At 39.3% G+C, this 27657-nt stretch overlaps 1 protein-coding gene across 4 annotated transcripts in view; it reads left to right on the forward strand.

Annotated features, from left to right (window-relative positions):
* The window catches only part of LOC101546518 (cytochrome P450 2C27-like), a 51886-nt gene that overhangs the window by 4636 nt on the left and 19593 nt on the right, over positions 1-27657 (forward strand). The window contains exons 1-5 of one of the 4 annotated variants that reach the window (XM_004621852.2): positions 20251-20418; positions 20894-21062; positions 21208-21360; positions 25096-25256; positions 26648-26824. In XM_004621852.2, the coding sequence (XP_004621909.2) occupies positions 20251-20418; positions 20894-21062; positions 21208-21360; positions 25096-25256; positions 26648-26824 (828 nt within the window). Of the gene's footprint in view, positions 1-20250; positions 20419-20893; positions 21063-21207; positions 21361-25095; positions 25257-26647; positions 26825-27657 lie in introns of those variants that run through there. The other 3 variants (XM_004621853.2, XM_055119019.1, XM_004621855.2) reach the window with 3 other exon arrangements.

Below are 27657 nucleotides of genomic sequence, written 5' to 3' on the forward strand. Positions count from 1 at the left end.
TCTTGGGTTCATGCTATTTTCCAATTATATAGTTTTGAATAATCTCCATACTTTTTCTCATAGAGAATGAACCTAATGACGTTACCAACAGCACGTGACTGTTCCTTTTCTTCAACACCCCTGGTGGCACTGGTTGTTTATTCTTATTGTTTTTTGGTTGTTTTTTTTTTGCGGGGGGGGGGTGAAAGGCACAACCTTTTAGTAAGCAGTGTTCAGCGCTTACTCCTGGATCTGTGCTCAGGGTTCACTCTTGATAGGGATTGGAAGATCTTATGAGATGCTGGGAATCAAACTCCAGTTGACTGTGTGCAAGGCAAGTGCCCTATTTACTATCACTCCCACCCTGTTCCTACTTGTTCTGATGTGTGTCAGTCTCACTGGTGTGAAGTAAAAACTCATTACTTTGATTTGTGTATCTCTGTGGTGAGTAGAACATTTTTTCATATGCCTATTGGATATCCGGGTGCCTTCTTTGAGGACATGTCTGTTTATCTATTCTCCATTGTTTATAAAGTTTTAAAAAGGTCTATTTTATTTAATGTTAAATAAAATATAATACCTTTAAAAATAAATTGAATTTCCTTAATCCTAATCACAGTTTCCCCCTGTTTGAGTGCCTCATGTTTCTTAATACAGTGAGTAAATTATGACTTGTAACTTCAACAAAGATGAAGTAACTTGGTTTGCAGCTGGCAGGGAAAGCTGTTGTAAGCATACTTCCTTCAAAATGTAGGTTTTTGGTAGGTGTATGCATCTTTATTTTTCCTAGTTTCAAATTGGGAATAAGCAATACCCGTACACACACACACACACACACAAACACACAGAGAGAGAGAGAGAGAGAGAGAGAGAGAGAGAGAGAGAGAGAGAGAGAGAGAAACCAAAATATAATTCAGGGACTGGAGTGATAGTACAATTAGTAGTTTGTTTGCCAGGCATGTAGCAAACATGGGTTAAGTTCCAGTCATCCTATATGGTCCCCTGAGTCCCACCAAGAGTGATCCCTGAGAAGAACCAGGAGTAAACCGTGATTACTGCTGGATGTAGTAAAAAACAAACAAACAAAAAATACAAATTGTGCTTCCACTAAAGGAATAATAGCAGTTAGATATGGAATCAATCAAATATAGGATACAGCAGAAAAAAAATTTTTAATAAAGTACTAGCCAGCATAAGGACAGCATAAGGAATGTAAAGGACATCATCCAGTGGAAAAACAATTGCATAATACTGATTCCAAAGAGAAAGAAAAACTGGAAAGGCACAAAGATGCTTAGGTGGTAAATAATAGCAGAAAACCTTCTTAAACTGAGGGAGACAAATAAACAAATCAAGATGCCCAGTTTTACGAACTAAATAAACACAGCACTACACTTAGACACAGTGTACCTCTGTTTTCTATATAGTCTCAAAATCATATATCAAAATTGTTTTTCACAGTGGGAAAAATGGGTAAAATTAAAGAAAAACTTTCTGAATAATAGAAAATATTTGTACACCATATGTCTTAAAAAAAGCTAATATACAAATATAAAACACAGAACTCAGCAAGTTATAGAAAAATGGAGAGAGGATATGAACAAACACTTACATGAAGGAGACACACAGGTGGTAATATACTTATAAAACTTTGGGGGCTGGATAGAGAATACAGCCTTGCATGCTGCTGACCCGGGTTCAATCTCTGGAATCCCATATAATACCTCAAGCACAGCTAGGAGAAATTCCTGAGTGACGAAGTAGGAGAAATCCCTGGGCATCCCTGGTGTGGCCCCAAACCAAAAAAATATTCTTTATTATTTATTAACAAGGAAATGCAAATCAAATGGCAATAAGTTACCACCTCATACTAGTAAGAATGGCCTATATCAAGAAGGTGGAACCAGTGTTAACAGGAAAGGAGAAAAGGAGACCTTATTCACTCTTTGTAGATAATGTTGTCTGGGTCAACTCCTAATGAAAAACAACAGAGATAACTGAAAAATGAAAAGTAGGGCTCCCTTATGACTTAGTGTTTCCACTCCTTGGAGTCCATTCCCAGAACACAAAAAGATAAATGCAAATGATATCTACATACCTGCATTTATTATAGCACTATGTAAGATATGGACACTATCAATGATAATAAAACTACAGAATTAAGGTTATCAGGTCGTTGAGCAAGAGTGAGGTTGGAATAAATGAATAGACATAAGGACAGTGATTGAGAGTCTTTGGCACTTCAGAGATGGTAAAGGTACAGTAATTTTGTAAACCATAAGCATAAATGTTAACACTATTATGGCTATGTTACCTCAACTAAAATCAAAATAGAGCTGTATCATCAACATTTTCATTCTTGGGTATTAAGGGTATAAAATGAAAACTAGACAATTAATATATATGCATATACATATGTATGTAAACATTTGTTTTTATCCCCAATGCAATACCACTCAGCTACAAGAAGGAAAAAAGAAAAATAATTCCTATCTTTTTCTACAACATGAATGAAACTGGTGTAGGTGATGCTAAGCAGGAAACCTAAGAGAAAGATATGTACCAGAACTTCTCACTCACACACAATATATAATGAAGCAAAGAAGCAAAATCAAGAAGACAGACAAAATCCAATAAAATCAAACACTTAGGCTCTCCTGACAAATTGGGGATATTGGTACTTTGTTGACAGGTATGGTGTCCTGCAATGTAGTTCTAAACCCAGGAATGTGGGTCTTTGTGACCAAAAACTCTGGATTCAAAAGAATCTGGACGGGGATCCCTCGCCCATATCTCCCTGCTTCCAACAACTCAGTATTCAGCTCAGAAACTATCTCTGGCTTGTGCTTGATAATTTCATCATCGGCCACAATCCAGTCACATATCCTTCTCTCCCTGAAGAGTGCATAATACGACACATGCCATAACCATGCCCTCGGACACCACTCCAGGTTGTTTCATTTAGGGTGCCCTGGAGGGGGGCGGTAGACCCCTCCATGCTCCAAGGGACCCAGCCCTGGCAGCCGAAAACTACCAGAACTCAACCGTTGCCATGCTCACAGCCACACTCCACATGCTTGGCCGTAGGTTCCTCTATACACTGCCGGGTTCCCTCCTGAGCACCAAGCTAGAAACAGTGTCCAAAGAGTAGACTGTGCTCTCCACCCCCTGCAAAAAAACCCAAAGTACAAATAAATGTAAGTAAAACATAGTGATAAATAGCATTTAAATTATTGATGCCTCTGTGAACTCACAAAAGTCACTCTATGTGCCTTGTGTACAAGTCACTCAATGTACTGTGTGTACAATAACAGTGAGTTTTAATGATTTGTTGTAATCTGACTTTCCAAATATTTAAACTGATTAATGGTTGCAGAGTGACTAAACTTGGCAGCACTGAAGTTTACTTTTATAAGATTTCAACTTCGTGGATTGAAAGACTCACTGTAATTATTACCTATAAAGAGAAAAGTTGCATCAGAACAATTTTAAGCAAAAACTACCTAAAACCCTAAACATGGTATTATGACTATATACCCTGTGACTCTATTGGGGGTTCTTTCGGTGTAAGGCAAATGAGGCCCATTGTTGTTATTGTTTTTTGGCATATCTATAATACGCCACAGGTAGCTTGCCAGGCTATGTCGTGCATGTGGGATATTCTTGGTAGCTTGCCGGGCTCACTGAGAGGGATGGAGGTTTTTAGGGTGGCCTCCAATAACCCTTACTGTGTTAACATGGTTCATACCATATTTGAAGCCCATCATATATGGTGCAAAAATTATGGTAAATAGGTATTAAGTGTCCTATGCTGTGTGAGTCCGGAAATCTGTTTGGAGGCTGGTGGTGGCTGGGTAGTGGAGGTAGTGGAGGTCAGCCAGTGAGGTATTTATCTGGCTTCGTTAGATTGGGGCATCTGGGTTTGATCCCTGGGGCACTGGAGATTGGAGGATGCAAACAGAGGATCTGTTTCCGGGTCTTGTTGACCCTGGAGTCCAAGGTCGCAATGTTCTGCTTTACCTGGTTCTGTGGGGCTTCACTTATTCGTGAGGCTCGGCCCGAGTGTCTGGAAAGCGGCCTGACATGGTGGTGGCATGGCAGTGCTGGTAGTAGCGTCAAAGAAGTGGTTAAGAGGACGAAGAACCTCCAGATCCAGGCACATCTTTTCGACTCCACCGTTCTTCCTGCCTGCACTAACATACGCCTCAGAGACCTGGGCCCTACGCAAATAGGATGAGAATGCTATTAGGGTATCCCAAAGATGAACCGAAAGAGCCATGCTAAGAGTATCACATTTCACTCAAGTGAAAGAAGGAATCCGGAGTTCTGACCTCCATTGACAATCAAGAATCAGGGATGCTGTCATATTTGCCAAGGCGTCAAAAATCAGATGGGCTGGACACGTAATGCGATTCAGAGATGACCGCTAGACTAGAGCTGTTACTGACCAGATTCCATGGGTTTTCAAAAGACCATGTGGCTGCCCTTCAATGAGATGATCAGACTTCTTCGTCAAAACCCTGAATAAATGATGTGAGGTTCCTGTTCCTGTTTCTGGAGCAAGCAGATATCATTGGGCTACACTCGCATGTGACAGGGACAAATGGAGACATTACTGGCGCCCGATTAAGCAAATCAAAGGTCAACGGGACGACAATTGATACAAGTGATACCCTGTGACTATTCACAAAATAACAGCTTCCTATTATACAGATGTTTCTTGCTTGAGTCTAGGGATAAAGATGCTATGGATTCTCAGGAAAAGAATAAAATTAAGATATCCTCCATCTCTCTTTCCCATAAGAGATGAATTTTGCTTAACCCAATCTCAAAACATCAGGGGCAGAGTTTGAGACACTGATTTCCATCACCTCTGGTACTCCAGATATAATTGCTTCTAATGCCTTTTTCAAATCTGCCTTCATCAAAAATAGTTTAATGAACTATGCACAGTAATGAAGGGAAATTAGCACAAAAATTATTTATGCAGTGAAACATGGGATGCAGGGACTTCACTAAAAAGACCCAGGTTATGGAACCATCATCACATTTATATTGATCAACAGATGACATTTAATGGTCACAATACTCTAAATGTCAGTGATGGGCAGATAGATAGTACAGTTGGTAAGGAGCTAGCCTTGCACACAGCCAACATGAGTTTAATCCCTGGTACTGTATATTGTCCCTAGCATACCACCAGGAGTGATTTCTAAGCTGAAGACAGGACTAAACCCTGAGCACTGCCCAGTATGACCCCCAACATATACACATATAACATATATGTATATGTACATGTGTTTATATCAGTGAGTGATAGAGTTACAAGATAGCACTGCAGCACTGTAGCACTGTTGTCCGCTTGTAAATCAATTTGCTCAAGCCGGCACCAGTAATGTCTACATTATGAGAATTGCTGTTACTGTTTTTGGCTTATCGAATATGCCATGGGTAGCTTTCTAGGCTTTGCTGTGTGCGCAGAATACTCTTGGTAGCTTGCCGGGTTTTCCAAGAGGGATGGAGGAATTGAACCGGGTTGGCTGCGTGCAAGGCAAATGGTTTGTTCTCAATTAAATCACTATATCACTGTCATCCCATTGTTCATTAATTTGCTCAAGGGGTGCCAGTAATGTCTCCATTCGTCGAAACCCTGAGATTTTAGCAGGGACTCTTTACTCATCCTTCCCAAAGATGCCACATTGGAGATTCTTTCAGGGTCAGGAGAATGAGACCCTTCATTGATACTGTTTTTGACATATAGAATATGCCCGGGGAGCTTGCCAGATACTGCTGTGGGGGCAGGATACTGTCAGTAGCTTGCCAGGTTCTCTGAGAGGGAGAACTAGGTATGATAGGTCCCTTACGGGAGTTTTGTTTTATAGACTCTGGATTGGCCATTGATGGAATTACATGGTGGGTGTGACTGAGTAGCTATTGGAAAATGGGGGATCTGGGTAGAGGAGGCCAGTCCAATAGAAGCAGGCCTGGAGATATCAGCCCCTGGTTCCACACATCTGGGTTCCTCTGCCAGTTCCTTTATGTGTGATGCTTGTCCAAGTATGTGGAGAGTGGTCTGGAGCACGGTTATGGATGAATTCCAGAGGTCCTCGACTGCTGGGGCTCTGCTCCGGGCAGGGAGGGAAACTCAAGCCGCCCCCTTGTGATGGGTTCTGGTGAAGACAACGAGGCGCAATGGCAGGAATCACAATTCTAACTAGACCCCAGGGCAGCCGGTTTTCATCCTAGAACTGTGGGGGATGGGAATTGAGGCACACCATGAGAGTACACAAAGCTGCTAAAGCTGCAGCGAGTTACTCTCCCTCCTCCAAATCTCATAAGTACTGTAAGTTACCCTCTTAGTTGGAACTTTCACTAGGTTAGTTTAACCACAAGAAACACATTAGACAATAACTCATTAAGCCCACCTCAATTAAAACTGCATAGTAAGCAGAAAAGTAACAGTGAGCATGTAGGGCTAAACCACCGAGGTTACAATAGTAAAGCAATGCAGAACCAACCTTACTCATTGAAGAGGCTAACCCATAAGACCCCAACAGCAATGAAGTGCTAGATAACCTCTCTGACAAGGAACCGTCACGGCGTGTAAACAGTGGTGGGATATAGTGAAAAAACTCAATGAAGTAAATGCCTAGCCAAAAATACTTTACCCAGCTAGACTCTCATTCATAATAGAAGAAACAACACAGTTTCACAGATAAGCAACAGCTCAGGAACTTCATAGACTCAAGACCATGGTTATAAGAACAACTGAATGGGCTACATTAAGACAAGATAGACCCCTCAAATACTCCAAATTTCAGCATAGAAATGGAACAAAACCCCATAACAATAATCTCTCTCAACGTCAATGGGTTAAATGCACCAATTAAAAGACACAGAGTAGAAGGATGGATTAGAAAATTGAATCCAAAATTCTGCTGCCTGCAAGAAACACCTGTCAACAGTCAGAGCAAACGCAGGCTCGAAGTCAAAGGCTGGTAAACAATCCTACAGGTGAACAACACCCATAAAACAATCTGGGGTATCCATCCTAGTATCAGACCACATTGATTTCAAACTGAAGAAGGTCACAAGAGACAGTGGAGATCATTTCTTATTGATAAAGTGATCTGTACAACAGGAAGAACTTACAATACTAAACATATATGCACCAAATGAGGGGCCAGCAAAGTACTTAAAACAACTACTCAAAGACCCAAAGAAAGAAATTGAGAACAACACAACACTAGTGGGGGATTTCAACACCACTTTATCACCTCTTGATAGATCAGCCAGACTCAAGCTTAGCAAGGACATACTTCATCTGAGGGAAGAAATGGAAGAAAGGAACTTAGGATATGTATAAGGATACTTCATCCTCAAAAGCTGAATAAACATTCTTCTCAAATGTGAATGAAATATTAATTTTCTTTTTTTATTTTTATTTTTTAATTAGTGAGTCACTTTGAGGGTACAGTTATAGATTTACACATTTTCGTGCTTGTGTTTCCCTCATACAGTGTTTGTGATCCCATCCCTCCACCAGCGTTCATTCTCCACCACCAATGAACCCAGTATCTCTCCCACCCCCCAATCACATCCCTTCCACCCCACCCAGACTCTGTGGCAGGGCATTCTATTTTATCCTCTCTCCTTTTGGATGTTGTGGTTTGCAATACGGGTATTGAGTGGCCATCGTGTTCAATCTATAGTCTACTTACAGCACTTATGGCCCTTTTCACATGGGCTCCCAAATCATGTTTTACTTTACCCTTCTCTATCTGGGTTGCCTTTTTCCCAGCATGTGAGGCCAGCTTTAAAGCCATGGAGCCAACCTCTTGTTATTATATACTACTATTATTGGGTGTTAGTCTCCTACTCTGCTATTTTATATTGCACAGATGAGTGCAATCTTTCTATGTCTATCCCTTTCTTTCTGACTCATTTCACTTAGCATGATACTTTCCATGTTGTTCCACTTATATGCAAAGTTCATGACTTCTTCTTTTCTAACAGCTGCATAGTATTCCACTGTATAGGTGAACCAAAGTTTCTTTAGCCAATCATCTGTTCTAGGGCACTTGGGTTTTTACCAGATTCTGGCTACTGTATCATTGCTGCGATGAACATATAAATGCAGATGTCATTTCCACTATACTTTTTTGCTTCTCCGGGATATATTCCCAGAAGTGGTACTGCTGGATCAAATAGGAGCTCAATTTCTAATTTTTTGAGGAGCGTCCATATTGTTTTCCAAAGGGGCTGAACCAGTCAGCATTCCCACCAACAGTGAAGAAGGGTCTCTTTCTCCCCACATCCTCTCCAAGCAGCTGTTGTTTTTGTTCTTTTGGATGTGTGGCATTCTTGGCGGTGTGAGGTGGTATCTCATGGTTGTTTGGATCTGCATTTCCCTGATGATTAGTGATGCAGAGCATTTTTTTCATGAGCCTTTTGGCTATTCATATCTCTTCCTTGGAAAAGTTTCTGTTCATTTCTTCGCCCCATTTTCTGTTGGGGTTGGATGTTTTCTTCTTGTGGAGTTCAACCAGTGCCTTATATACCTTTGATATCAACCCCTTATCAGTGGTTATTGAGTGAGTATCATTTCCCATTCAGTAGATTGTCTTTGATTCTGTTCGCTGTATCATTTGCAGTGCAGACACTTCTTAGTTTAATATAGTCCAATTTGTTTATCTCTATTTCTGCTTGGTTGGTCGGTTGTGTGTCATCTTTGAAGATACTTTTAGCTTCAATATCGTGATGGGTTTTGCCTACCTTGTCTTCGATGTACTTTATGGATTGTTGTCTGATATTGAGGTTTTTAATCCATTTTAATCTGATTTTTGTGCATGGTGTCAAGTAGAAGTCTTTTACATGTGGTTGTCAAGTTATGCTGTTCAATATAGTACTGGTAGTAATTGCTATATCTTTTAGGCAAGAAAAAGATATTAAGGGCATCCAGATAAAAAAGGAAGAAATTAAACCCTCACTATTCACAGATGATATGATACTATATCTAGAGAAGCCTAAAACCTCTACTAAGAAACTCTTAGAAACAATAGACTGTACAGTAAAGTCGCTGGCTATAAAATTAATACCCAAAAATCCATGACATTGCCTTATACAAACAATGAGACAGAGGAAATGGACATGAAAAAAGCACTCCCACTCACAATCGTGCCCCAGAAAACCAAGTACCTTGGAATCAGCTTAACTAACGAAGTAAAGGCCCTCTACAAAGAAAACTATTAAATGCTACTCCATGAAATAAAAGAGGACATGAGGTAATGGAAACTTATTCCCTGCTCATGGACAGGGAGAATCAACATCGTCAAAATGGCAATACTCCCAAAAGCATTATAAAAACTCAACGCGATCCCTATAAGGATACCCATGAAATTCTTCAAATACATAGAGCTAGCAATCCTGAAATTCATATGGAAAAACAAACACCCACAGATTACTAAAACAATTCTTGGGAAAAAGACGATGGGAGGCATCATTCTCCCCAACCTTAAAGTTTACTACAAAGCGATAACAATTTAAAAAGCATGATACTGGACAAAGGCAGAGTCACAGACCAATGAAACAGTGTGGAATATCCCCACATGCAACATCTAATGTATGATCATCTAATCTTTGATAAGGGAGCCATAAATGTGAAGTGGAGCAGGAAAGCCTCTTTAAGAAATGCTGTTGGCATAACTGGACAACCACTTGCAAAAGAATGGGCTTGTTTTCTTTTTCATTTTATTTAATCACAGTGAGATTGTTACAAGCTTTCGTGTTTGGGTTACAATCTCCCAATGATCAAACACTCATCCCTCCAACAGTGCACATTCGCCACCACTGATATCCCCAGTATAGCCCCTCTTTCTCACCCTCCTCCTGCCTCCATGGCAGAAAATATCCCTCATACTCTCTCTACTTTTCGGCATTATGGCTTGCAACAGACACTGAGAAGTCATCATTTTGTTCTATTATCTACTTTCAGCATGCATCTCCCATCTCAACTGATTCCTCCAGCCATCATTTTCTTAGTGATCCCTTCTCTATTCCATCTGTCTTTCCCCACTCCACTAATGAAACAGTCTTCCAGCTATGGGGAAATCCCCCTGGCCCTTCTATCTACTGTCCTTGGGTGTTAGCCTCATATGATGTTATTCTATACTCGAGAAATGAGTACAGACCTTCTATGTCTGTCCCTCTCTTTTGACTCATTTCCCTTAGCAGGATAATCTCCATGTCTATCCATTTATAAACAAATTTCATGACTTCATCTTTCCTAACAGATTCATAATACTCCATTGTGTAGATGTAAGAAAGTTTCTTTAACCAGTCATCTATTTTAGGCCTCTCAGGTTGTTTCCAGATTTTGGCTATTGTGAACAATGCTGCAATGAATATATAGGTACACATGTCATTTCTACTATGCTTTTTTGCGTCCTTGGGGTATATTCCCAGAAGTGGTATTGCGGGGTCATGTGGAAGTTCAATTTCTAGTTTTTGAAGGACTGTCTATATTGTTTTCCAGAAAGGCAGGACCAGTCGACATTCCCACCGAAAATGAAACAGTATTCCTTTTACACCACATCCATGCCAGCAATGATTGCTTTTGTTCTTTTGAATGTATCCCAGTCTCTATGGTGTGAGATGACATCTCATTGTTTTGATTTGCATCTCCTTTATGACTAGCGATATGGAGCATTTTTCATGTGCTTTTGGGCCATTTGTATTTCTTTTTTGAGGAAATTTCTGACCTGCAGACTGTGTAACTGTCTCACAGTGATCAATATAATTTTTTTAAAAAATTAAATACAGAATAAATTAAAATAATTAAAATACAGAAAAAAATAAAATAAAAAAATAAAATCTTAGTTCTATGACGAATGAAGATGTTACTGGCGCCAGTTCGAGCAAATCAATTAAGATCGGGATAACAGTGATACAGTGATACAGTGATTTAATTTAGAACAAACAGTTTGCCTTGCATGTGTCCCACCCGGGTTTGATTCCTCTGTCCCTCTCGGAGAGCCCTACAAGCTACCAAGAATATCCTGCCCACACGGCAAAGCCTGGAAAGCTTCCCATGGCATATTCAATAATCCAAAAACAGTCAACAACTCTCATAAAGGAGACGTTACTGGTGATTCACTAATAAATTTTTATAAAAGTCATCTATTGATCAATATAAATGTGATGATGGTTCCAGGCCCTGGGTCTTTTTAGTGAAGTCCCTGACTCCCATGTTCTACTTAATAAATACTTTTTTGTGCTAATTTCCCTTCATTACTGTGCATAGTTCATTACACTACTTTTGATGAAGGCAAATTTGAAAACGGCATTAGAAGCAGTTATGCCTGGAGTACCAGCGGTGAGGGAAGCCAGTGTCTCAAACTCTGTCCCTGATGTTTTGAGATTGGGTTAATCCAATTTCATCTCTTATAGAATGGAGAAAAGGAGGATATCTTAATTTTATTCTTTTCCTGAGAATCTATAGCATTTTTATCTTTGGACTCAAGCAAGAAACATCTGTATAATAGGAAACTGTTATTTTGTGAATAGTACCAGCATCTATATTCATAATTCCTATTTGGGGTTTTAGAAAGTTTTTGTTTAAAATAGTTCTGATGCAACTTTTCTCTGTTTAGGTAATAATTACCGCGAGTCTTGCATTCCCTTGCATTCCATGAAGTTGAAATCTTATAAAAGTAAACTTCAGTGCTGTCAAGTTTAGTCACTCAGTAACCATTAATCAATTTAGATATTTGGAAAGTCAGACTGTAACAAATCATCAAATCTCAGTGTTATAGTACACACAGTACATTGAGTGATTTGTACACAAGGTACATAGAGTGGCTTTTGTGAGTTCACACAGAGGCATTAATAATTTAAATGCTATTTATACTAAGTTTTACTTACATTTATTTGTAGTTTGGTTGGAAACTAAAAAAAATTATTTTTTGCAGATACTGTTTCTAGCTTGGTGTTCAGGAGGGACCCTGGCAGTGTATAGAGAAACCTACGGTCAAGCATGTGGAGAGTGGCTGTGAGCATGGCAATGGTTCAGTTCTGGAGGTTTTCGGCAGCCATGGCTAGGTACCTTCCCTTGTCGCATGAAGGGGTCTCACCGCCCCGGTCTGGGGCACCCTAAATAAAACAACCGGGAGTGGTGTCCGGGGGCTTGGTTATGGCATGTGTCATGTTATGCTCCCTTCCAGGAGAGAAAGATACACGACTCTGGATCGTGGCCAATGATGAAATTATCTGGCGTCAGCCAGAGATGGTGTATGGGCTGAATGCTGAATTGCTGGAAGCAGGGAGATATTAGCAAAGGATCCCCATTCCAGATTCCTTTGAATCCAGAGTTTTCAGTCACAAAGCCCCACATAGCTGTTTTTAGAACTACATTGCTAGGACACTAAAGCTGTCAACAAAGTACCAATATCCCTAATTCATCAGGAGAGTCTAAGTGTTTGACTGTACTGGATGTTGTCTGTCTTCTTGCTTCTTGCTACAGTATATATCGTTTGTGAGTGAGAACTCCGGGCATATATCTTTCTCCTAGGTTTTTGCTTAGATCACCTACACCAGTTTCATTCATATTGTAGAAAAAGATAGGATTTCTTTTTCTTTTTTCCTTCCTGTAGCTTTGTGGTATTGCATTAGGGATTAAAAACAAATGCTTATATACATATACATGTATATGCATATACATATATTTATCTTCTAGATTGCATTTTATACCCTCAATACCCAAGAATGAAAATGCTGGATGATACAGCTATATTTTTATTATAATTGAGGTAACATAGTTATCATAGTGTTAACATTTATGCTTATGGTATACAAAATTACCGTACCTTGACTATATCTGAAGTGCCAAACACCCTCAGTCACTGTTCTTATGCTATGTCTATTCCATTTTTTCTGACCTCACTCTTGCTCAACGACCTGATAACCTCAATTCTGTAGTTTTGTTATCATTGATAGTGTCCATATCTTAAATAGTGCTATAATGAATAAGGTGTGTAGATATCTTTTGCATTTATGTTTTTGTGTTCTAGGGATGGACACCAAGGAGTGGAAACACTGGGCCATAAGGGAGTACTATTTTTAAATTTTTCAGTTATCTCTGTTCTGTTTTTCATTAGGAGTCGACCCAGAAAACATTCTCTACAAATTGTGAATAAGGTCTCATAGTGCATTTCTTGACACAAAAATGATGTTGTGATAACTTCACAAGCCTATTTCATGCATCCTTGAGTGATGTTCTGCTCTGAGTCATGATTTGTGTCTTACAGCTTAAGCCCAGGAAGAGATTGTGTGTGATTGACAAACACAAGAGTCCCTGTATGCAGGACAGGAGCAACATTTCCTATACGGATGACTTGGTACATGAGGTCTAGAGATACACTGACCTCCTAATTCTCGACGTGCCCCATGCTGTGATCCCACATATTAAATTCAGAAATTACATCATCCCCAAGGTAAGATTTGTTTTTCTTATACTGACCTCTGCTTACCAATGTCCCTCGTCACATTATATATATCCAATTCCTTATGAACACAGAGAGATGTACAAAAATAAAAAACATGTTTGGTGCCTACCTGTATGTCTTCCTTAGAATGACATCTATTCAAATCTTCTGCTCATTTAAATTTTTACCTTATTTTTAGGTAGTTTTTAGTGATTGAAACTGCTTACAAAGATGTAAGAGGAGAGAAAGAGGGAAAGGTGTTCAAGAGAGAACACAGGTAAACATTGCATGAGGGAAACACAAGCCCAAAAATGTGTGAATCTGTAACTGTATCCTCACTGTGACTCACTAATTAAAACATAAATTAATTAAAAAATAAATAAATAAAGAGAGAACACAGGCTTCTCCAGAGTAGAAATAAACAAGCAAAGAAACAGAGACAATCAAGGGAGAAACATGTTCAAGGGAAAACAGAGACTTGAAGAGCAAGTGTTATACTCTAAAATTGAGTTATTTGTGGGGTTTTATTGTTATTTGTCTTGGGTTTGGGGGTCACACAAGGCTGTGTTCAGGGTTATCTTGGTTCTGTGCCCAGGGATCACTCCTGAAAAGACTTGGGGAATCCATTGTGTGGTGTGAGGAATCTAACCCAGGTGGAATGCATTCAAGGCAAGAACCTTCCCCTCTGTACTATCTCTGTGGTCCGTGTTTCTGTTTTTTGTTGACAAGTTGTAAGCTTTTCATATCTTTTGAATATTTGTCCCTTCTCCTATATCACTTGTATCACTTGTCATCCCATATATCTTCTATTTGCTCATAGGGTGCCAGAAACATCTGCATTCATCCCTGTCATGTGCCAGTGGAGCCCAATTGTATCTGCTCACTCCAGGAACACAAAAATCCTCAAAGTGTTCATTCAGGGATTTGATGAAGAAGTCTGACCATCCTGTAGATGGGCAGCCATGCAGTCTTTTAACATCCCATGAAATCCAGTCGGTAATAGCTCTAGTCCAGCGTTCACATCTAAATAACATTGTGTGTCCAGCCCATTTGATTTTCAACGCCTTGGCAAATGAGACAGCCTCCCTGATTCTTGATCATAGACGGAGGTCAGAACTCTGGATTCCTTCTCTCAATTGAGTGAAACATTATATTCCAAGTATAGCTCTTTCGATTCCCCTTTGGCATACCCAAATAGTGTTCTCATCCTGTTTTCATAGGGCCCAGGTCTCTGAGGCATATATTAGTGCAGGAATAATGGTGGAGTTGAAAAGATGTGCCTGGAGTCGGAGGTTCTTCATCCTCTTAACAACTTCTCGACGCTCTTCAAGGTGTTCCATGCTGCTCTCCTCCTTCTGCGCAGTTTTGGTGCCAAGTCATTCCTCATGTTGAGTTCTTGACACAGGTACACATAGCTGCTGAATTTGGAGATGTTCGTTCTCTTGAGAGCAAATGAAATAGTCAAGGACTAGTTCATTTTTCATGAACATTGTCTTGGTTTGATTCAGCTGCAGTCCAACCTTTCCACACTCCCAGTTGAAGTTGGCCAGCATTTGTGCCGCTTGGCTAATGTTTAGTGTTGTGAAAACAGTGTCATCAGTGAAGAGGAGGTGGTGCAGTTGCCGACCTTCTATCTTCACCCATTCCTTCCCATTCCAGTCATTGCATGACGTTCTCAAGGGTGGCACTGAAGAGTTCTGATGAAATGGTATCATCCTGCCAAACCCTCTCTTTATGTCAATGATCACTTCCTTGTAGAATAGTGAGATCCTGGTGGTGAATCTGTAAGAGGATCTTGATGTTCTGAGTTTGAATGCCCTGTTTGGCTAGGGCTTCGATGACCTCTTCAGTCTCAACAGAATCAAAGGCCTTCATTAAATAGATGAACCTTAGATAGCGGCAACATGAACTGTTACAAAACTTCAATGAGCTTAGTCACTGTGTGGATATGGTTGATTGTTCTGAATCCATTTCGGAACCTGGCTTGCTCACATGGTTGTCCTTTGTCTGGTGTTCTGCCTATTCTATTCATGGCCAAGTTCATTGATATGGACACCTACGCCACAGACGCCTCTGTTGTCGCATGTTCTGAGGACCTGTTCTCCAATGTCAAAAATGGTGTGATATGATCAATGCCTTCTTGTTTTGGTTAGACCGATGGTGTTGTACTTGATCTTCTGTGCTTGCATCATCAGGTCATGGATGCTTCTGATGGCAGCATGTGTGCATTGAAAGTACTGACAGTCATTTTAGTTCTTCGTTTTGGCAGTCTAGTTTGTCCTTGCGATTTTATCAGCCTCTCCTTGCTCCTCCTCTTAACGCTGCCATATTGGGGGCTCTTTCAGTGTCAGGCGAATGAGGCCCATTGTTGGTACTGTTTTGGGCATATCGAATACGCCACGGATAGCTTGCCAGGATCTGCCATGCAGGCGGGGTACTCTCAATAACTTGCCAGTCTCTTCAAGAGGGATGGAGGCTTTTAGGGCAGTCTCTAAGTGCCCTTACAGGTGTTTCCATGGTTCATACCATATTTGAACCTCATCAAATATGGGTAGATATACGGTAGTTTCTTTTTTTTTTTTTTATAGTTTATTTTTAATTAGTGAGTCAACGTGAGGGTACAGTTACAGATTTATACATTTTTGTGCTCATGTTTCTCCCTTACAGAGTTTGATAACCCATCCCTTCACCAGTGCCCATTCTCCACCACCAGTAAACCCAACATCCCACCCCCCCTTCCCAGTCCCGTCTCCCCCCACCCCACCCTGTCACTATGGCAGGGAATTCCTTTTTGTTCTCTCTCTCTGGTTAGGTGTTGTGGTTTGCAATAAAGGTGTTGAGTGGCCATTGCGTTCAGTCTCTAGTCTATATTTGGCCCGCATCATCTTTCCCCCACATGACCAACAACCACATTTTACTTGCTGTTCCCTTCTCTGAGTTGCCGAGCATTATCATCAATGGAGAAAAACTAAGGGCTTTTCCTCTGAGATCGGGGACAAGACAAGGATGTCCACTCTCACCACTTCTCTTTAATATAGTACTGGAAGTATTAGCAATAGCCATCAGGCAAGAAAAAGATATTAAGGGGATTCAGATTGGAAAGGAAGAAATCAAGCTCTCACTATTCGCAGACGATATGATACTATACCTAGAGAAACCTAAAAGCTCTAGTAAGAAACTCTTAGAAACAATTGACCTATACAGTAAAGTCGCAGGCTATAAAATCAATACCCAAAAATCCATGGCCTTCCTATATGCAAACAATGAGACAGAGGAAAGGGACATGAAAAAAGCAATCCCATTCACAATTGTGCCCCAGAAAATCAAATACCTTGGAATCAGCTTAACTAAAGAAGTAAAGGACCTCTACAAAGAAAACTATAAAACGCTACTTCATGAAATAAAAGAGGACATGAGGAAATGGAAAAATATCCCCTGCTCATGGATAGGGAGAATAAACATTGTCAAAATGGCAATACTCCCCAAAGCATTATACAGATTTAACGCGATCCCTATGGGGATACCCATGGCATTCTTCAAAGAAGCGGAGCAAGCAATCCTGAAATTTATATGGAACAATAAACGCCCACGGATAGCTAAAACAATTCTTGGGAAAAAGATGATGGGAGGCATCACCCTTCCCAACCTTAAACTCTACTACAAAGCGGTAACAATTAAAACAGCATGGTACTGGAACAAAAGCAGAACTGCAGACCAATGGAACAGGGTGGAATATCCCCACACACAACCTCAAATGTATGATCATCTAATCTTTGATAAAGGTGCAAGAGATGTGAAGTGGAGCAAGGAAAGTCTCTTTAACAAATGGTGCTGGCACAACTGGACAACCACATGCAAAAAAATGGGCTTAGAACTCGATCTGTCACCATGCACAAAAGTCAGATCAAAATGGATTAAAGACCTCAACATCAGACCACAAAAGATATACGGTAGTTTCTTTATCCAGTTATCTGTTCTTGGGCTCTTGGGTTTTTTTCAGATTCTGGCTATTATGAATAGAGCTACAATGAACATAGAAGTGTAGATGACATTTTGCTGTGTCTTTGTGCCCCAAGAATATATTCCAGAAGTGGTACTGCTGGGTTATATGGAAGCTAGATTTCTATTTTTTTTTAGGAATGCCCATATTATTTTCCAAGAAGACTGAACCAGTGTGTAATCCCATGAACAAGAAATAAGAGTCCCTTCTCTCTACCTCTACACCAAAACTGGTTGTTCTTTTTCTTTTTGTTGTGTGCCAGTCTCTGTGGTGTGAGATGATATCTCATTGTTGTTTTAATTTGCATCTCTCTGGTGATAATATGTAGAGCTTTTTGTTTCCTGTGCCTGGTCACTGTTTCTTTTGAGGCGCAGATGTTTCTTAGTTTCATGTAGTTCCATTTGCTTATCTTTGTTTCCACTTGCTTGTTCAGTGTCTTTCATCTTTATAGATACTTTTAGCTTCAATAGTCATGGAGATTCGAGGCAGGAAGAAAGAGTATTGATCCAGACCAATACTGGTAAAACACTGACTACCATGTTTCTATGTGTACCATGTTTGTATGATACTACGAAGATATTGGTACAATATCCTTGTAAGCAACATTTCTGGGCTTTTTTCACTCACCCCCCAACATTGCAGGTAGTGGAAAGGGAGATATACCACCTTTGAAATTCACTAATGAAACTATATGGATGCCAGGTCCCTGGCATCAGAAAAACCAATGAATAGAGGGACATTTCTCAGAAACTTTGCCCCTGGGTTTTTCCACTTTCCCAATCTATTAAGGCTATGGAGATCATATCTCAAACTGGAAAATCGGGTCTGGCTTCAGACCTATAAATACTACAGAAGGAGATTTAGCCTTACAATTGTGATTAGGATTTTCTGTTAAATGGCCTAGACCTGTGAGTCAAAAAGGTATTGGAGTTACAAATATCTCCAGGCCAGATATGTTAACTTGTAAAGTCAAACCATATGACTTCTGGTTGTAGATTTTGGATACTATGGGACAAAGAATAAGCAGAATATGTAGAGTCCTACTAACTACCACCACAGCAAGATAATTGACTGGAGTTCTTTTGGTTTTGCCAGGGAAAACAAAAATTATTTAAATTGAATAGGAAAAGTGTTAGAGAAACTGAAACTATAACAGCTTATTTCAACATGATTTTACTATAGAACATGGGAGAACTTTCTCCTCCAAAGCCCAGTATACCAGGCAGACCTCAACATCTGGAACTGTGGAGGGTTGTTTCAACTTTAAAATTCATGAAAGGATGGATAGGGAAACATAAAATATTAGTAAAGGAACTCTGCCTGGCTTCAGTTTCACAGAAATTGACACTCATTTTATACAAACCTGTGTGAAAATACCCTATCCTATCAATCGGAAAAGAAAGATTTGATAAAAAAAAACCCTAGTTTGTGTCTTGTGCAGGTAATTCACTTACCCAAATTCACGAATTTCCTTCCCTTTACTTACTTAAACCCAGGGATGCCTTCTGAGCTTCCTAGGACATAGCAGACTCTCATTCAATGTGCATTGTAGAAAATTTGTTAGAAGATACTGAAAAGATCATGAAGGTTTATATTAATGCATATCTTTGGAATAACGGGATTAATAGCATTAATGGCCACTACAACTGCTGTTGAAACTGCATCCAAGCTGTCTACTTTGTTGAGAACTGGCAGTGACACTACTTTATTATGACATGGTCAACAATAAAGAATAAATCGATAAAAAAAACTATTACCCAAATAGCAGACTTGCAACAAGCAGTGTTTGTTTTACTTTTAGGGGATGAAATTTACAAACTAAATTTACAAATTAAATCTGGTTTAATATGTAATCAGAATTTTACCAAGTTCCGTGTTATTCCCAAACTTTATAAAGAAACAGCATTCATGGAAATTAATTAGAAAACATTTGCTTAATCAGGAAGTATGTCTTATGACATACATTTGCAACTTGAAATCTTTGATACTTTTCCTCAGAAATTTTAAGTTTTTTTCCCACTGAGATCTACTTGAAAGCATGACTGCTGTTATACACAGTTTCAGTTCCCTAAAACGTTTCTCTTCTCTTATGGCAATTCTAACAGTTCTTCTTTTAGTCATTATGTTTTCACTATTATGTGCACTCTAGAGAATGATAGCAAGCTTTGGCTCTCTTATTTTTGTCTGTTTTCTTAATCTTTGTGGTGTCTCTAATTCTGAGTTGTTCACGCAGGGTTTGTCTTTGGCAGGTGAGGCTTCCAAACCAAAAAATAAATAAATAAATGGGCCAGGTATTAAAACTTTTTAAAATTATCAATACCTGATAATCCCAAAGGAGTATTAAATTAAAGCAGAATCTACCGATAGCCACTAGACTAAAGATAAGAAAAGACTGAAGGCCCTTTTGTTACTTTATCAGGACTGAAGCGATAGCACAGCAAGTAGGGCATTTGCCTTGCTCATGGCAGACCCCGGTTTGATTCCTCTATCCTTCTGGAAGAACCAGACAAGCTACCAAGAGTACCTCACCCGAACAACAGAGTCTGGCAAGCTCCCTGTGGTGTATTCTATATGTCAAAAACAGTAACAACAAGTCTAACAATGGAGATGTCACTCCCTCAAGCAAATCAATGAATAATTGGACTACAGTGCTAGTGCTATTGATAGGTCAAAGTCCACTCACAGAGCCTGTAACCGGTTGCATTTACAGAAAGGCACATGAGCAGAGAGTGCTTTTAAAAAAACTTTAGATTTCAGGTCAGCTTCTCTGAATAAGAAGAGAAAGCTCCAATGTATCCAGTTCTATTGCTGGTGTTTTGTCTCTCCTGTTGGCTTCTCCTTTCCCGCAGGAAACAGAATGCCAGTAAAGGAAAGCTTCCGCCTGGCCCTACTCCTCTCCCAATTATTGGAAATATCCTGCAAGTAGATGTTAAGAACATCAGTCAATCTCTGGGCAATGTGAGTATATTTTATGTTCCTTTAATGATATGAAATGTAAGTAATTTACACCAAATTTTAAAGATAAGATATACTACTGGTGCCACACTATTAAAATTGACTCACTGTAAAAGTTGTGAGTCAAATTACTTCCAGTTATTTTAAAACTTTATCTTGTGTTTTATTGCAAAAGTAAATAGTGAGATTAAGAAAGGAGTTTGTGTGTAGAGAAACAATTGGATTTCATAGATTGATTCAAGCAAATCGATAGCAATGGGATGATAGTGATACAGTGATACAATGATATGTATATATATAAACATATATATATACACATACATATATATATATATATATATACATGTGTGTATGTTATCCTAAAATTTTAGTGCTATTTTAGACTTTGGCGATTTAAAAAAAAATCCCTGATAATACCATTTTGAAGAAAGCACAGTATTTTATCAAATACTGACTTACCATTTGCCTTCTTTTCCAGCTCTCAAAAGTCTATGGCCCTGTGTTCACTTTGTATTTTGGCATGAAGCCTGCTGTGGTCCTGTATGGATATGAAACAGTGAAGGAAGCCCTGGTAGATCTGGGAGAAGAGTTTGCTGGAAGAAGTGATGTCCCAGTATTTAAAAAACTTAATGAAGGACATGGTAGGTGTGGGTGTGTTCAAGTGTAGCACTGATATTGGGGATGAAGGAGATGAAAGACAGGAATCTGTTGGACTCTTCAATGAAATTTGGCCAATTCACATCACCTTCTCTTCACCTACAATGTTTCTCCTTTTTCTGTCTTCTCTCATAGTTGGAGTATTGTTCAGTGTTGGAAAGACCTGGAAGGAACTCAGGCGCTTTTCTATCTTGACCCTGCGGAGTTTAGGGATGGGGAAGAAGAGCATTGAGGATCGAGTTCAAGAGGAAGCCCACTGCCTTGTGGAGGAGTTGAGAAAAACCAATTGTGGGATGATTATGTGTGCTCTAACTCAGACCTAGAGGCTGTTTTCTGCTTCACCCCTACCCTTGGAAAGGTCTCAGGTTGGGCTAACTACTTTTAGGGATAGAAGCTGTCTATCCTGTGTGAAAAGAATAATCTCGTTTGTTTATTTGTTCGTTTGGGGGCCACAATCAGCATTGTTTAGGGCTTAGTCTGGGTTCTGTGCTCCAGGATCACTCCTGAGTGTCTGCTTGCAATGCAAACACCTTCCCTGCTCCACTATCCCTCAGGCCCTCTAAACAGGGTATTCTGAAGCAGAGAGTGAACTGAGACTGTCACATGTGTGCACCTATGCTGTACTGTGTGTCCACCCACTGTTGTATACACAGTGTGGGTATGAAATATGAAATGTTATTCAGTTCTCTATTTAATTCAGTTTTATTTTAATTTTTTATAATTATTTTAATATAGACAAAAGCCACAGCTGGTGGTACATTTCCAGAATTTAAATAGATTAGATAACAAAGTGCTAATGTTAAAATCAATAACTATACAAAAATCAAATGTGAAAATTATTACATCGCATCATGGAATTTGAAGTGTTTGTCTAAATATTTACAAGGCTGTTTGTTTTTAATGGAGCCTTCTGTGTTATTGTTTCTGTTTGTTGAGATAGTGGGCTTCTATATGATTTCTCCATTTAAGTTGGTGTGCTCCTACTGGAACTTCAGTATTGAAGAATCAGGAGATGTAGGAGGCTGCTTGGTCCAAAGGCCGCTTGGCTCAGGATCTATGTTCTCTGCCAATAAGCTCACAAGGCAGCATCTTTGAGATGTGGGCGTGGCTTCCAGGACATTTGTATTGGCAGGTGAAGAAAGGATCTGCCCAGAGTATTAATGAGGCAATAGAGTTGAACCTTTGGCAAGGTTGCAGCAGTGGGGTGTGGATGCTTCTGCTGGAGCTTCAGCATGGCAGGTAATCGACCCGCCCACCTCCCAAGGGCAGACCCAGTTTTCAACTATGAGGACTGGTGTTTCCATGAGTGTTAGCTTCTTGGTTTACATCTCCTGGGAGATTTAGTCCGAAATCAGTGAGCAGGGCTATTGGGTAAGTCAATAGGGTGGTGTCTGTGGGAGGTCCTGAATTAAATTTTTAGACCATAAATCACAAAGAATAGTTTCGAGTCATAAAATGAAGGAATTAGGGAATGCTACTACAATTTTAGAACGTTTTAGTAGGGAATACATATAAAGTGCAGGAGGTAGAAATGATCTCAAGATACAGGAGACAAATATTTTCCTTAGTTGGACTATATTTACATAATCAGTCTCACAGACATGTATCAGAGTTAACTCAGCGATCAGGTCTACAATTTTGCCTAATAATAATACCATCTATGGTTTGAACCAAGTAAAAATATTATGGTACAGTTCTCATTCCTAGTGTTTTTTTGGCAAAGACAACTCAGCCTGTTTAAAATATATAAGCATTAATTACTCTTCATTATCAGTGCCCTCTGTGCTTAAATATGCACTGCTTCATAATTCAATAATATATATACACAACATTTGAAAATGTTTTGTTGCAATAGTCTTCAGCCATTATCAGTAACTGTTTAACCTGTCTTGTCTAAGTGGACTTGGCTTTGTTTTCATTCACTAAGCTTTGCTCTATCTTTGTGATTTCTCTAATGTTGGAAAGAAAGTAAATATTTCTACCCTCTACATTCTTTTGGTTTGTCTAGTAATAACACTGACATAAAGATTAATAGGATAAACTTACATTTAATTACAGACATCCGCAACATAGAAACAAGAGGCTCACAATGGTTAGGCAATGAGAAATTCTATGAGATGGGGGAAAGAGGGTAATTTTAAACTTCAAAAGGAAGGAAGAAAATTTATAGGAAGAAGAGGAAAGGAAAATATTTGGTAAACAAATGTTTGCTGTACCATGCAGAGATAAAGAGACACAGAGAAGAATTTGAACAAACAGACCTTGCTAATATTCCCAGCCTAATGAGTTTAACTTCATATTATTTTTTTGTTGTATACCTAGTAATAGCTCTTGAGAACAATCCCTTAGCTAGACATTTAAGGGATAAGAAAAGAAAAATCTTAAGTCTGCTGTTTTTATTTTTCATATTTCTTTTCTTTTTGGTTCACACCCAGCAGTGCACAGGGGTTACTCCTGGCTCATTCACTCAGGAATTAGTCCTGGTGGTGCTCGAGGAACCATATGGGATGCTGGGAATTGAACCGGGTAGGCCTTGAAAAAGACAAATGTCCTACCCTCTGTGCTATCACTCCAGCTCCAAGTGGGCTGTTTTTAAAAGTACTCAGCTGGGGGCAGGAGTGATATTACAGAGGTTAGGGCATTCGCCTTGCACACAGCTGACCAGGGTTTGATTCCCAGTATCCCACATGGTCCCCTGAGCTAGGCCAGGAGTAATTCCTGAGTGCAAAGCCAGAAGTAATCCCTGAGCATCGCTGGGTGTGACCCAAAAAAACAAAAAAACAAACAAATAAACAAAATTCAGCTAAACATAATACTTATTCTAAACAAACAAATTATTTTAGAATACTAAATCTTGGTCCTTTGGAGTAAACTCATTGTTTTCATTTGTCTTCTAGTACTATGTGCTCATCTCACTGATTTTCAGCTCAGGTTATATGTTTTATTGTTTTTTGCTTGTGTGTGTGCGTGTTGTTGTTGTTGTTTTTGGCCACACCCAGAAGAGCTCAGGCTTATTCCCCGTTCTGTGCAAAGCAAACACCCTACCTTCTGTACTATCTCTCCAGCCCCTACACCAGTTTTTTTCTAATCTAATTATAAGTGAATCATTTAAAATCCCTAACCATATACTCTAGCCTTCAATATTTGTGCCTAATTTTCTATAGTTTCGTCATATAGAAAATATGGAATTCTGTTGACTTTAGCTAAAATTTAAATTTCTTTCTTTTTTTTTTGCTTTTTGGGTCACACTCAGCGATGCTCAGGGGTTACTCCTGGCTTTGCACTCAGGAACTACTCCTGGCAGTGCTTGGGGGACCATATGGGATGCCGGGGATCGAATCCGGGTCGGTGGCGTGCAAGGCGAATGCCCTACCCGCTGTGCTATCGCTCCGGCCCCTAGCTATTAAATTTCTTAAATGGCTTCTTAAATGCCATTTTAAAAATGTCCAATTAATTGAAACACTTTTGAGAATGGGTGAAAATATAGGCAATGGCAATAAATTGAATATTTAAATTGTTCTCTGTTAATGTTTATACTTTTCTGTCAGATGGTATAAAGTAATAGAACAGTGGTGGGTGTTCACCTTACACGTGGCCAACCCGGGTTTGATTTCTCTGCCCCTCTTGGAGAGTCCGGGAAGCTACCAAGAGTATCTCATCCACACGGCAGAGCCTGGCAAGCTATCCATGTTATATTTGATATGCCCAAAACAGTAGCAACAAGTTTCACAATAGAGATGTTACTGGTGCCTGCTCGAGCAAATCGATGAGCAACGGGATGACAGTGATAATAGTAATACAATGATTTATAGAACATTTTTTAGCTACCTGGGTCAAAAAAGTTTACACTGATCTAACAAAAAATGATCTTTCAGTTTTTTACATGTTGGTATTTTTCTTGTTAAGCAAATTTTTAGGGAATGTTTTATTTTAAAGGTTAATTTTTTTGTTTACTTGTCATCTAAAAGACCATGTTTCATGTACATATTTTAATTGTATTTTAAAATATTCTCTAATCTTCAGCTTCACCTTGTGACCCCACCTTTATCCTCGGTTGTGCTCCATGCAATGTGATCTGCTCCATTATTTTCCAGAATCGCTTTAATTATACAGATCAAGATTTTCTAAAGTTGGTGGAAATATTGAATGAAAATGTTGAAATTTTTAGCTCCCCATGGATTCAGGTGAGGCCATTATTCACTTTTACGTACTAATTATTTTGTTCTTTTCTCCAAGATGGCAAACCTCTCGATAGACTAAGCTGAGAAGTAAATGTGTGGACCCCACAGCCCTGCGGAGCTTAGCTCTCAGATTGCTCATCTCTGAGATGTGGCCTTGCCCCAGCAGTCCTCTTAGTGCAGTAGGCAAGCGTCAGTCTCATCATACGGCCTTGCCCCCTGAAAATATTGGCAATAAAGTGCTCAGAGTACTTTAAGAATAAAAAACTGGAATTAAATTCCCTTGAGTTTGTTCAGTGCTTTTCTCAGTAAAGTTCAAATCTGTAAAGTAATTTGGTAACTTCCACAAAATATGTCCATTGCACTGAAGTTCCTTTACACTCATTAAAAGATTTCATTCCCTACCAAATATTCTTCTTCCAGAAATTGGATCATTGCAAGCTTGTATCTCTCATTAGTAGTCCTCATAATATGGCGTTCGCCCCACCCTTCCCTCCTGGCAAGGAAAAGGCTAGAGAGAGAAAAACCTTTCCCCTCCTGGGCAGGCATGGGTCAGAGGCTTAGTTCTCAGTCTGGAGACATTTCTGCAAGGAGCTGCCAGTACCAGTAGTTTAGCTGGCCTCTGAAATCATGCTCGTGCAGCTGCTGTGAGGCTGCACATGTGCGGCTGCCAGGATCACATCTCAACGGAGAGCTTCACAATATCTTAAAGACACATGCACTTCTAAAACATTAATTCTTATTTGAAGCTAGTAGAAATAGCAGGATTTCCAAACTTCCTTAATCTCTGGTGTCGTTTAATATATGTTCATTTGTGGATGTGCAGAGACAGTACAGGAGGTAAGATGTTTGCCTTTCAAACAACTGATCTAGGATCGCTCCTCAGCACCACATATGATTCTCCAGTCTTGCCAGGAGTGATCCCTGAGCACAGAGCCAGGAGTAAACCATTGGTATTATAGCATGTGGCTCAAGAAACAAAATAAAAGTAAAATAAAATATGTAAATCTATCTCCTGAGCACAGAGGGAGGAGTATCCCTGAGTGTATTTCTTCAGTGTTGTCTAAAACCCACAAAATGTGAATTATAGTAGTTTCAATATTTTGAGTATATGAAAGATTTCATCTATATGTGAGAGAATTGATAAGGATTCTTGAATTCTATAAACATTACATATGAATGAAAGGCATGATTTACCAGATTGATCACCTGGTAAAAAATGTTTTGTACCAAATCATCTACCAGAATAAAAATAGCAGCGATTTAAAAAAATAAATATTTTCTCTCAAGACAAAGAGTGTTTTATTTAAATTTATAATGCAGTTCCTAACCAGGCTTGGTGTTTATATGTAGATTTTAAAATGTTCACTATTTAATAAACTTGTTTTCTCTTCTAGCTCTGCAATTCTTTCCCGATTCTCCTTGATTATTACCCAGGGACTTATAGCAAATTATATCAAAATTTTTCTTATTTTAAAAGTTATTTTATGGAGAAAGTGGCAGAACATAAAGCATCCTTGGACATTGATAATCCTCGAGATTTTATTGATTGTTTCCTCATCAAAATGGAGCAGGTAAGATGTTAGTGGAAGTTCAATTACTTGATTGTTAGTACACTTTTAACACTTTGTGTTTGTTGTATAGTTCTGCATTTACCAAGGATCTCTCAATAAGAATACAAATTATAGTGTTAAGTGCTTTCATTGTGTGTCATTTGCATGAATCTACACTAATAATTCGGTAAGATACAAATTAAATTGTTAAAAATAAGTATAATATTTGTCCTGCTCTATGGTAACTCTTAATTCATTCAAGAAGTGAGAAAATGATGCTCAACTAAAATGGAAGCAATTACAGAAAATTTGGATATTACAGAATATCACATTATAATATGAAGGTACAAATAATTGTTATATACAATGTGTACGAGAAGGTTAAAGAGGGCTCCGGATGACAGCCTTCTTCTACAGCTGGTGATTGCAGACAAACCCAAATTATTCACAGTATACTGTGATTCTTGGTGGTGGAATATGTGCACTGGTGAAGGGATGGATTTCGAGCATTGTATAACTGAGAATTTATCCTGAAAGCTTTTGCAACTTTCCACATGGTGATTCAATAAAAAAAAAAAATGGAAGGACAGTGGAGTCGAAAATATGTGCCTGGAACCGGAGATTCCTTGTCCTCTAAACCACTTCTTAGACACTCTTGAAGGCGTTCCATGCTGCACTCTCTGTCCTGCACGGTTCTACATTGGTTTGGTGAGATTCAGCTGCCATCTGAGATTTCCACATGCACAGTCGAAGTCGTCCAGCATTTGTGCTGCTTGGCTAATGTTTGGTGTTATTAGAACAATGTCATCAGCGAAGTGGAGGTGGTGTAGTTGCCAACCATCTATCTTCACTCC

The sequence above is a fragment of the Sorex araneus genome, chromosome 11 (genome assembly GCF_027595985.1).
Source record: "Sorex araneus isolate mSorAra2 chromosome 11, mSorAra2.pri, whole genome shotgun sequence".
Taxonomy (NCBI): domain Eukaryota; kingdom Metazoa; phylum Chordata; class Mammalia; order Eulipotyphla; family Soricidae; genus Sorex; species Sorex araneus.